This window comes from Triturus cristatus, chromosome 7 (assembly GCF_964204655.1).
Source record: "Triturus cristatus chromosome 7, aTriCri1.1, whole genome shotgun sequence".
NCBI classification, from domain to species: domain Eukaryota; kingdom Metazoa; phylum Chordata; class Amphibia; order Caudata; family Salamandridae; genus Triturus; species Triturus cristatus.
In genome coordinates, this window is record NC_140590.1 from 1,457,860,183 (window position 1) to 1,457,872,847 (window position 12,665).

The 12,665-nt window shown below is 40.3% G+C and overlaps 1 protein-coding gene across 2 annotated transcripts in view; it reads left to right on the forward strand.

Moving 5' to 3' along the window:
• IFT52 (intraflagellar transport 52) overlaps nucleotides 1-12,665 on the forward strand; it is a 236,577-nt gene that overhangs the window by 70,885 nt on the left and 153,027 nt on the right. For both annotated transcript variants that reach the window (XM_085619219.1, XM_085619220.1), the window contains exons 3-6: nucleotides 2,057-2,144; nucleotides 3,602-3,731; nucleotides 5,996-6,071; nucleotides 7,775-7,846. In XM_085619219.1, the coding sequence (XP_085475345.1) occupies nucleotides 2,057-2,144; nucleotides 3,602-3,731; nucleotides 5,996-6,071; nucleotides 7,775-7,846 (366 nt within the window). The remainder of the gene's footprint in view (nucleotides 1-2,056; nucleotides 2,145-3,601; nucleotides 3,732-5,995; nucleotides 6,072-7,774; nucleotides 7,847-12,665) is intronic.

Genomic DNA, 12,665 nt, shown 5'->3' on the forward strand with positions numbered 1-12,665 from the left:
CCTAATTAACAAAGATTTCCCTGCCACTGCTGGTATGATTACCAGATCACTTCTTAGTCTCTGTGCTCTTTACTCAAGCTCATGGATAGTACTGGGAGATATGGCTGAGAGCTGGAGGATGGTACCAACTGTTCACCATTTGCGAATTCTAAACAGACTGATTCTGCATTCAGATTTTTGTGTTGTTGGGCTTTGCTGCTCAGTGTTGTTTTTTTCTATGGCCCCCTTTGCTCACATGGTTATGCACCACATCTGCGTGCAGTGTCGACTGCAAATGATAACAGAACTGTCCCACTGTTAATCTGTCTCCAGTGGCATATGACTGATCCATTTGCTCATTTCACATGTCGAAGGGTAGACCCTTGTGGTTCGATTCCGAAAGGGTATCTGCAGAAAGTGGCGTCCGTTCTATAGTATTTAAAATAAAACTTTTCAAATTCTCCTTAATGCTAAATCTCTTACTTTTCCAATAGTTTTTCTCTGACCATTATATTGTTTACATCAAAATCAGATTTTCTTTAGAAACCCTCTGCTCGTCCCTGCTGAGCTAGCTAGGTCCGTAGTAATTCATAATTCTAATATTGTTCAAGACATATATAATTTGTTGTCAACTAATTGGTTGCCGTAGCCCATTCTCTGATATTACAGTATTTCTAAGTAATGCCCATTTATGTCCCTTCAGACTGTGAGACCAATGAGTTATCAACTTTTTCATTGTCCTTGTCTCAATTAATTTCTCAGTCCTGCAATAAAACAAGAGTGTATCTAATAATCGTCATATTACTAACATTGTCATTGAGTGAAAATATTTATGTCTCTGTTGTAGAGGTTACAGTTTTTTTAATTCAGCTATCCATTTATCAGCTTTCACCTTCTTGCTTTTAAGAGTCCCTATGCCGCATTTGCTTCTCCTATAAGGAAACAATTGAACATATTTTATGCATTTGCCTTAAACTAATCGAGGCTCACAAATAATATCCTAACACTATTTTTCAGGCAAACGGAGTTGGGCCTATTCAAGAAACTACTGCTCTTGCTTTAAGGGCAGTCAGGCAAAATCATTGGATGTATTGTGAAATTCATGTCCTTTACTGGGAATTTATTAAAATCCACAAAGCCCAAAAACCTAGGTAACATCTGAAAACAGATGGGAAATGGTTATTTTTGTAATATGGTTAATATTTGAAATATCTTGATTACTAGCTAGTATAGATTTTATATGCCTCAGTTTGATTTTTAAATGTTATGGTTATTTTATCATGTTTGATTATTGTGTATGTTTAAAAATAACACTACAATGAAGTATTTATTCATTCATGCGTGTTGAAACCCGCATAATACCGCTGGAATATTGTTCACTATTTTACCTCTCAGAAAAACACTAGATTCACAAACATATCTGTACATCTACTGGTTTCTTAGTTGCTAAATAGCAATTTGTGATTATACATTGTGATGCACAGAATTAGGATTTGTGGAATTTTCTTTTGTTTTAGTGTAAAATCCATCCGTACCATGGATTTGTCACGGTTATCTATTTTGTGGCTGTGGGTGGGATAAACCTGCTCAGTTTCTGGGAATTCCCAAACATTATTACAGGTTGTTTCAAAACCTGGAAGTGCATGTTCATTTACACCTTTGAAAGATAGGAGGAATGCCTTCCCAGCCTACAAAGGGAAGCAACACTGCCTGTCAAGGATGTGTGGGTGGCATAGTGTTTGCATCTATAGTAAAAAGTTGGTGTACACCTGCACATTTCAGCATAATTTTATATTTTGTGGAAAATCCACAAGTAGAAGGTCTGAAGCTGGGATATTATTGGAAGTCAGTGAATGTTCTACATTTCCAGGAAGACTCTTAAATATTTAAGAGTCTCCCAGAGGGTAGACATATAGTCCAAGCACAGTCTAACATGCATTCCCATAGACTTTCTTCCTTTACCTGCTTGCCTTTGTGATTCAGTCTTAAAGTGTTTTAAGATTTGTATAGGGTTTGACTTGGAGCATTTGAATTAATTGCTGTCTATTTCTGTGCTTTTGTGGTTTCACCTTCACAGTTTGAAAGACGAAATCACTGCAGAAAAGCTGATCGGAGTAAAACTGTGGGTCACGGCAGGACCCAGAGAAAAGTTCACTGCAGCGGAGGTAAGGCTGGCAAAGGGTTTGGGGGTTTGGATATTATGTAACATTTAGACCATTTCCTGGCCAAATCTAACCGTGCTCTGATCAAGCCTGCCTCTATTTTCTACGGATTAGTCTGCTCTCTTGCTGTCTCATAATATCCAGTAGCACAGGTGTAAAATGTTTCTCTTTTGCTTACCTATGCATGCACTATCCCTATCTGGCTTTTCTACATTTAGCTCTTTGTGCATATACTTCTTAGACGTATATAACAAGGCTACTTCATTTCTGCTCCAGCCACCATTTTAAAAAAAACACAAATTAGTAATGTATGTTTGTTGTATTAGAGAAAGATAATTTTCCCACACATTATTTGGACTAATCTACACCATGTAAGGATAACAGAATTCTTGGATAATTGAATACTTTCAAATTTGTTGTTTTGTTTCATGGCTGCTATTTGACTTGATGTTCTTCAAAGTTTTCTTGAGCTTATGCTCTGAACCAAACCGGTCTCAAGACAACATTTTGAGGTGGGAGTATTTTATTCTCTGCTTTTGAAGTTAAAGTAACTGCATCGTCGGGATCTTCATTCATTTTTCCAAATTCTATCACTAATGAGGTCTATGTTCCCATAAGGCTTCTCTGCATCTACAGAGAGAAAAAACTCTACAAGTATAAATCCAAGCATATTGAAAAGCTGCATTTTTTAAAATTCTTTTTCCCCACACATCTCAGTCAGTGACTGTAATTGTAAGTCTCTCTTGAGACAGTGTGCATGCGTTCCCATTTCAGTGAGATTTTGTTTACTAAACGAGGCTTGGATCTTGATATTTTGTTGAGCTATCATTCTTATTTGCTGCCTCCAAATTGGACAGTGCGTGAAAATTTCACTCCCTTTCCTTCCAAGTACTGATTGCTTTATTTTAATACGTTTCCTTCCATTAATCGTGCTTTGATGAGGGATTATTTTTCTTTCTTCTTCCCCTGCCAATCATTGTTCCCTGTGTTACTTCTTCCGTGTGGCTTCCTCCCTCCCACCCCACCCCTTGTCCACGAGGCTTCCTCCCTCCCTCCCACCCCACCCCACCCCTTGTCTATGTGGCTTTCTCCCTACCTCCCACCCCACCCCTTGTCCATGTGGCTTCCTTCCTCCCACCCCACCCCTTGTCCATGTGGCTTCCTCCCTCCCACCCACCCCTTGTCCATGTGGCTTAGTCCTCCTCACCCCCCATTGTCCATGTGGCTTCTTCCTTCCCCCCGTCCGTGTGGCTACTTCCCACCCCATGTGGCTTCTTCCCTCCCACCCCTGCCCGTGTGACTTCTTCTCTCTCCCCCTGTCTGTGTGGATTCTTCCCTCCCACCCCCCTCCTTATGTGTGTTGATTAATCGGTTTTAAAATTGTCGCACTTTTTGTCAACCTAGACTGTCCTCCCATTGGTGTAATTTTCAGTTTTTTCTCTCTCCCTATTTCTTTACAGTTCGAAGTGCTAAAAAAGTATCTTGAAAGTGGTGGGGATATACTGGTGATGCTGGGAGAAGGTGGTGAATCCAGATATGACACAAACATCAACTTTCTGCTGGAAGAGTTTGGAGTTATGATAAATAATGGTAATTATTTTAAGCCCCCACTTTCACCCCACACGGTCTGAATAATGTTTTTGAAAACTTGCTGGACTCACTGATAACCTTAATGTCCCCAACTATAGGGTTTTCTTTTTAGAGGCTACACTGCGGTGCAGTTATTTAGGGGCACGCTCTATAGCCAGCTTTACATGCCCACAGCACCCTATATCAGTTCAGGCCTCCTTTCTGGTTTCTTCTTGACTGGAGGGAAATGCACAGAGATAAACAGACACATGCGCAAGTCCTGTTTTGGAAACTACTGTGAATGAACATTTTTGACACATGAATGCACGCTTTATCTTCTAATAAGATGGGCGATGGAGTGAAATTGCGTCATAGGTAAAATCTTTCTACATGTGTCAATCCCATGGTAAATATGGAAAATTGTTTTAACGCTCTATAATTGACATGGAAACAAGCAAATTGTTTCCTTCAGATGAGAGGCTTTCTTTTTTGTTCATAGGATGCATCTGACATGAAGGATCATCTCACAGTGAGCAAACTACAGTACCTATCACCTTTGCGTCTGAAGCTTCTAGACTCACAGTTTCAACTCCATTTTTGAGGACTTTACAAGAATGGCTCAACCTATGGTGTCAAGCCATTGAAAACTGGTAGATGACATTGTGATCACTATGAAAGCCCCAGACTCCTTGCAATAGAGTTACATCTGACAAACATAAATGGAATTCCCAACCAGTAACAAGATTCTGAAGTGGAGAGCTTTACTTTGGTGATACCAAAGTTCAAGGCTTTTGGTTGCCAGTAGAAAATCTTTAAATATTAACATGGTGGAACTCCTCAAGAGTGAATGTCTTATAAACGTTTTTTTCTTGATACTGAATAATTTGATGTTAATCACGCAGGACAACAAAACAAGAATGTGTTCTATCCTGAAACAAGTAGTAAGTAAATCATCCCTTTTAATGGAAGCTCTGGCCAGGTGCCTGCTGAAGTTGGAATGCTCCCCATCTGTGACGTGAAACCTTCTCATAAAGAGGCACACTCCTTCATCAAAAACGAATGCTATTTTAAAGTCTCCTTCAGTCATAGAATTCCAGTACTTGCATGCATAATAACTTGTACATTCAGGACTTTGTCAGGGTGAAATGTCTGCATTGGAAAAGAAATGTAAGGCAAATATATATTTGCATGTTTAAATATGTTTCCCCTATTGGGGAAATCTGTCCCTACAGTCCCCTTAAAGATGCATGTGTGTATTCACCTACTTTAGCAGAAAGCACCATCAGTGAGTGCCACAAAACTGCCTGTATTCCCAAGACTGTGACTGCTGAAGTTTGCCATAATATTCAAATTCACAGTTGTCATTTGTGTAAGTAACATTAAACCAAAATGTTCTCAATTGTTCACATCATTATGATGTAACAATTGGCCAGATATAATAAGAATTGATTCGCATACAAGTGATCGCAAATTGTGCACTAACATTTTGTGAATCAATCCTGATTTTGCGAACTGATGTATATACTAATAGGTTGGTTTGCAGAATCACCATTCAGAGTGGGTTGGAATTCGACCTACCATATCAGTATTCGGAAGGTAGGTCACTAATTGGGACCTACTCTAATAGGATGCCATCACAGGAATTTGAGTCTGCCGGGGTCACCAGATTACCATTTCTGTGACTGCATTTTATTAAAGTACTTAAAAAAAACAAAACAACTGAAGCCCAATTTTCTCGAAGGTGACAGGTCTGCGTTTAAGAAAAAAATAATACTTTAAAAAAGTAAATGTTTAAGGGTTGACAAGGAGGCATTGTGTCAGGTGGCCGGGGAAGAGCAGGCCGTGGACCACGGCCTGCTCTTCCCCGGCCACCTGACACAATGCCCGATGGGGAAGCTCTTCAATGGGAACAGCTTCCTCTTTGTGTATGGACACCACCTTTGTTAAGGGGTCTGTATCTTAATGATTTGCAGTTGCAATAGCAGACTATTCCAAATTGCAATTGGAAGCGGATGCTTTTTGCAGGTCTCCTCCTAAATGTGATTCAGAATGGGTTGAAAAACCCATTTTGCATGTTAGACTTTCTTTTCTGACACACAGAATGGGCTTAGCACATAGTGAAAAACATTTTTGGTTGCAAACTTATGGGTTTGTGAATCACAAGGTTTGTCACTGCACAATAGTTTTATACATCAGGTCCAGACCTTGGGTTTAGGCTTTTATAAACTTTTGCACATCTTGACAGGAGGCTCATTCATTTCTAACTAATCTCTCTTTTACAACAGATGCCGTTGTGCGAAATGTTTATTATAAGTACTTTCATCCCAAAGAAGCACTTGTTTCCAATGGAGTCCTCAACAGGTATATCACCTTTTTGTATGTTCATACTGACTCCTAGCAGTCATCATTTAGCACTTACTCCTCTTTATATCTTGTTTTATACACGACTGATTCTCAATATTTTCTTAGAAAAAGCCTCTCAGTAAGGATGTGGATTTTAATGAATTTGTAAAATGGGAACTGATTTTTAGGAACTAGCAAGTCCTGCATTTGACAGTTGATACATCCAAAATGTGTTCCTCATTGGCATCAGTGAACGTTTTATTGGTTGGCAAAGAAGCTACCTGCAAGTGTATTATACCTGTATATAGACCTTGTGCCCCTTTTATAATCTTGCCATTGTCAAGTAGCTTCTGCTGCTAATGGACCTTTCATAGATGTTTATGTATGAATTATTTATGATGTTACCGAGGGCTCTAAAGAGATATTGAAAGGTGGATTGCGAGCTGGGTTCCCTCACTGCAGATAAAGAAACAGGTTTCCCTTTGAGGCAGAAAAGAGAAGGGGAAAATACTTCTTAGTCGGTCAACTTGGCATAGACTCTAGGGACCAGTCTGAATTTCTCTCAATGAGAGGGGGTAGCTCTGGCCAAGAGGAGCATTTATCATGCTTCAGGCTTAAAACAGTGCTGTTTTTTTAGTGAAAGAAAACAGAGTAGCAGTGAAAGACATTGTAATGTTCAGGCACATTTTGTTTTTATACTCATGTCCTGGCTGAAAGGATGTTTCAAAGTGTGAGGGGGCGAAATCCGGTTGAAGGCTCCAAATAACCCTCAAAGTCCCTCTCTCTATTTCTGACAAAGGATTATTATGTGGACAGTCTAATAATTTTAGTGAGTAAAGACTACCTCCAGCATGTTGCCATCCATATATGTTTGAATTACAAAATATGTTCAGGGTTATTAAGAATATCTGAGTGGCTCTAATACTTTTTATTAAATTTTATTTTACGTGGGGGTTGCATTAAAACGTTTTATGCCCATTTGCATCTAGAAATGCAGATGAACAGAATGGGGTAGGTGGAGATCAACACTGAGAGTTCATGGTAGTTGCATCAAACGACTGGCACAGGAAAACCACTACCTTCATAAGCAAAGCACTGACTAAGAGGTGGCAAAAGGAGGCCATACCCTGGGCACAGGGAGTGAAAAGGTAGCTTACTGTCAGACATTGTCTTCCCACTTTATTGTATTTCATTTTTAAAGTTTAGATATTTTGATTCTGATTTTGAGCATCTAGACCTTGTTCGAATGTCATGATGGTATGTGAAAACGTAGACTACAAACTCTCATTTTGCAAAAACTATATATAGAGTCAGACAGAGTCTTGTTTTTGCAACTGATGTATGTTAACAGTCTGTTTCCTCAAGGAACTAGTGCCATACCCCATATGATATTTTTGTTCTAGGCCGGAAATAGAAAGGAGTCATCCCTAACCTGATGGAATAAATTAATAGTTCAAAATGGCAATTACTTTCAAGCACTGTGATATAATAAATGAATGTGGTTTGGGGGCAGAGACCTGGTTTCAGAATCATGTATCTGCTTTTGACAAGCATTTCAATCTTAGTTTTGACTAAAATTAATACACATGTGAGTTAGAGCATTAATCCCACATAATGTGTTCACGTGCGTATTGTTGGTGGTTTCTGGTTGGTCAGTTTAAGGAGTTCACTGGAATGAAAACCTTCAAATGTGTAAGTATTTGCCTGTGTTTCTTTTAAAGGGAAATCAGTCGAGCTGCAGGGAAAGTAGTGCCTGATATAATTGAAGATGATGGCAGTGGTAACAACTCTCAGTAAGTAAATATTCTGTATCATTCTTTAATTTTAATCACCGTTAATATGTACATTACCTAGTTTTGCGTTTGAACAATGATTGCTACATGGGCCCATGCCTTATAGATTTAAATCCACTAAAATGTTGACTTGAAGGGTTATCTTCATTGTCTTTTACCAATTCCAAGATGGCGACTGTGCTAGGACTGCCATAGGGTGAGTCCTGTCATACACTGATTGCAGTATAAAGGTTCTTTCAGGTTGGTGACTGCTCTTTAAATTGGTGCATGGTGGCATAATGCTACCTTGGAAAGTGAACCATGAAATAGTTGCATTTGTAATGTGTTATTGCTAACCACACACAGGCTGGTGAATTTGGAAAGCTACTGGTAAGTTAACTAAAATTGTTAATGTAATATACGACTTGCGTAAATTAGTTAGCAGCTTTGTAACATGAGATGCTGCTCTAAAACTGCATTTTTGTTAGTAGATGTATGGGTGGTCTCAACCTATCACAGGGCATGTTCTCTGGATTCTCAAACAGGTTGCCCCATTTTAATATACTGATGCATGCAAGTGGTGCCCGAGGTAATCAACCAAAAGTTTTTTAGTATTTTTTTACCTTGCTAGATGGTAACTTTCATTTTTGGTACACTTGCAACATCCTCTTTTCTCCTATTTTGTGTTTTTCAGAATGCAAATCCAGATATCTCAAACATAGCAATATTACTGTTCGAGTAATTTCCTGTAGAGTGTTCATGGATTTTTCACCCGTTTCTTTTTGATAAAGTTGAACTGATTGTCCATAATTTATGTTGGTATCATGTACATTGTTAGCCGTTGACTCTAGTTTCCATTATGCTTATTATTGGCTGCCATCAAGGGTTTTGAATTCTAGCTTTAGGGAAATATTTTGCTTTTTTGTTTTGTTAGGTCTTCGTCAGTGTCTGTGAAGCCTTATGCAAGAGATCTACTGTGTATTAACAAAGTAAAATGGTCTGGCTTTGTAGAAGGTTGATTGAATGTAAATATGTGAAAACGTTAGAATAATGTTTTTTTTTTTTTTTTGATTGTTCTAATTTGTGAGCACTGTAGCATATATCTGAAGTAGGAGTAAAAAGCAAAATTGGTGAAACTGTAAGCAAACATTTTATGAATATTTGTTTTTTCGTACACACCCAGACGTGGTATGAATAGGATAGTTGACAGGTAGTTGAATGTTCAATGTGTTTTTGTGGATGTTGTATTAATGACAATAACAAGTAAATAACAGTCCTGGGGGTGACTTTTTGGTAGTCACCCCCAGTTTTCCATTTTTGTTTTGCAACTCACCAGCTTACCATCTTGAACTGAAGCACTGGGACACCTTCCTTAATTCAGTGCCCACTCACTGTATGTGCTCTGACTCCACACCCCCAAAATATGTTGAAATGGTCTTAACACTGGTTTGGCGCATTTAGCTTTCTTAGAAGGCCATAGTATAGGGGGTGGTCAGAAATGCAACCCTAACATGAACATTAAAATGGAACTTATGGACTGGAGCACCTATTGTGCCATCGGTTATATTGGCATTTAAAAATTAGACATCCGGCCTACCCTGTGTGGCCTGACTGCTGCTGCTTAAACCCTGCTGCACAGACCTGTCAAAAATAACCCTTTTGCCAGGAACGAAAACCCTTACTTTAATATTTTAAATAAGTAACCACTAAGCAGCTCTTGCTGCCCACAAGGTGTGGTGCAATAATATTTTATCGAGTGAAACATGCCTGGCATGTTTCCCCATTGACTGTAGAAATGGCATGTTTCCCTAGTGACTGGACTTAGTCAATATAGTTACTGGTCAGGTGGTAGCTGGCACAAAGGAAAACTCAAAATATTTATTATATACTTTAATCTATAACTTTTGACCTGTACCAGCTACAGATTCCACTCAAAGACTTATTTTGATATTTAGTAAAAATCCAATCCAATAGTAAAGTCGGACTTGTATCAAATATATGGGATATGGAAATTTTAGAAATGTACCTTTAGCCTACCTGAAGATGTCCTGCAACTGCCCAGTTTGTACTTTGCCGAAATTAAGTTTCAAAAGGGGTCTGGGGATGTCAGGGTATTTTCCCTTTAAACTTTGGTGCTATGCCTCAGCCAGGGCACTCACAGCTTCGGCTCTCTACTTACCAGACCTGCATCTAGAAATATTTTCCATGCAGTCTAGTTCCATGAAACATTTGAACCTGGACCAGTCTAGGTCCAAGTCTTGGTCAAGATTCCAACTAGAGATGCTGCTGGATTACCTTTCAAGGAGAAGAGCCCTTTCTTCTGTGAGAAAGGACACTAGATGGCACCTTCCGAGAAGTGAGTGCCTGGACAAAAGGGCCAAGTGGTCCACATGCCTGCGAGAACCTGCGTTTGTGAGGATTCGTTGTGAGATTTGCATCTCTTCACAAGGCTGTTCCACTGCTGTGTAGGAGAAGTTACAGCATTTGTCCCTATAATTCTGGATCCAGTTTAAGAGTTGTTGCCTCCAATGTTGTTTAAGCATGCTTTGTCCTTGACCCACTTGTGATGCACAGTAGTGTCTATGTGCACATTAGTTGCCACCAAGTAGCTTTAACGGCCCCCTTGTTTTGCCTCTTCCCTATCCTGTGATTATCAGAGGTGCAATTAAAAAGTAGCAGCAGTAACTAATTAGCTGCAAACTAGATCCAAATATGCTCCGGTTGTAGAGAAATATATATTTTAGTCCATACTCAAGAGAATTTTTGCTTGTGGCCTGTCACGAGTCGTGTGGGTGCCATACAAATTCAGCCATGCCTAACAGTTTTCAAGGTGTTACGCTTTATAGTATTTCTGAGTCCAGCATAGTGTAGGAATTTGCCTTTTTTGTATGGTTTCCCCCATTGAAGTTCTAGATAATGCTGCTGATTTTTGAACTATGAAGTGCACTTGGCCCGGATGTCCATGCCCTAGTGCACGTGCTCTGACTCCTCAAAGTTGCATAGAATTGGCTTATAGCTGATTGGCTTATTTAATTTGCCTAGTTGTCAGTAAAAGAGGTACCCAGGGCTAGCAAGCTAAATGTTACTAGTAAACTACAGCACTTAATTGTGCCCCCACTACAGTGACCAAGGTGAAAATGGGACTCGGCACCTGCCACTGCAACCTAGTCGAGCAGTTCCCAAACTTTCTACTCGACCTGGCAAAATAAACCTTCTTGCAAGTCAAAACCTCCCTTTTTAATATTATTAAGTCACATCTAGGGAAGGGCTTGGTGGCCCGCAATATTAAAAAGAAGGGCATGTTCCCTTCATTTCGACATGCCTGGTCAATAAAACTCGATATTGCCATTTTCACTCCAGTAAGGCCAGTGGCCCCAATGGCTAACATGGAGTTACACTAACCACCACACTAAGTGCTTACTTCGATTTGAGATCACTAAAGATATTACTCCATGGTATCAAATCAATTGTTACATTAAACCAAACTCCTTGCTAAGATCGAATTTAGGGTAAGTTTTAATAAGAAGGTGACTTTAGAAAGTCAACACTTTGTAGTCTTAAACCTTTTGGTGGCCCTTCTTGACTGTCAGCAGCTCTTGTTCCCTGAGACAACAGGCTGCCCCCTCCTAGGAAGCGTGAAGGACTACCAGGAACAGGGAACTAAGAGAACTATTGGTGGAAGGAGGTGTGCCCCTTCAGCAAGATGACTACCATGCAGTGGCCACAGATGGTCCAGCTTCAAAGAGGATACTGCCTCAGTGAAGCAAATGCCTGTCACACCTTAGCGTGAAATCTCCTTTGTGTAGGTAGACAGGCTGGTATCTCCTCCAGAGGGGAAACCCCGTTGTGATTAATTTTTCCGGGAAATGGCTCTTTTTGGCTAAACCCCCAGGAAGTGAAGTAAACTGTGAAGAGTTGCCCCATGGGAACTGCTGATTCATTACCTAGGGAGTCCTTCCCTCCCATAAATATAAGATGGCATAAGAGTCACACCTTTGCCACACATTCCTCAATCAGTAATGGAGCAGAAAGAAGACAGAAGAAGGGCTGCCCTGCTGCTCTCTGGGACGAGAAAAGAGTCTGCACCAAAGGCTGGATTGCATCTGCTGCACCCTAGGGGCTCACAAAGAGGACTGTGCCTGCTGGGCCCACTTGTGGAAAAGGACTCCACTTGTGCAAGGACAGAACAAGTGACTTCAATGGCGAGGTGGCTAGCCCTCTGTTAAGCATCCAGCCTACAAAAGCTGAAGAAGCCTGCACCCTTGAGGGCCCAGAAGTCCAGGGACTTCTGCTTGCCATCGAAGTGCATTGTGAAAGACCGAGTATTGATCATCATGAAGTGCTCCCAGCATCGACAGAGCGAACTCTGGGCCCCACACAAGATTTACATACCTGCAAGTAACTACTGAGACTGCTGTTACTTGGTGACCAGTTGACCAGTCGTGATTGGTCCTGCACTGGTGCCTCAGGGGAGATCGAGTCCTAAGGCAAAGGACCCCTGACATTTGTGGAACAAAAGGTGGAGAAGATGTACTGCTTTCCAGCATCCTGCATCAGGACTACTTCTTTCCTGGACTCCTTTAAGAAATAAAAATACAGTGAGGAGCCAGACACTGTCAGACCTAACAGGTAACTGTCTCCCTGGACCCAAGTGGTCCCTGTGGCCTGCACCCAAGCAGTTTTGGTCTGTCGAAGAGAGTTTTATTGGCGATTCTGGCCAGTTGGCTCAGACCTGCTTTTCACTTGAAGCAATTTATTGCGCACACTTCAGTGATTGCCATTAACTTTTAAAAATCATATCTCCGCTTTCCCACAATAGAATTTTTATAAATTGGTATCA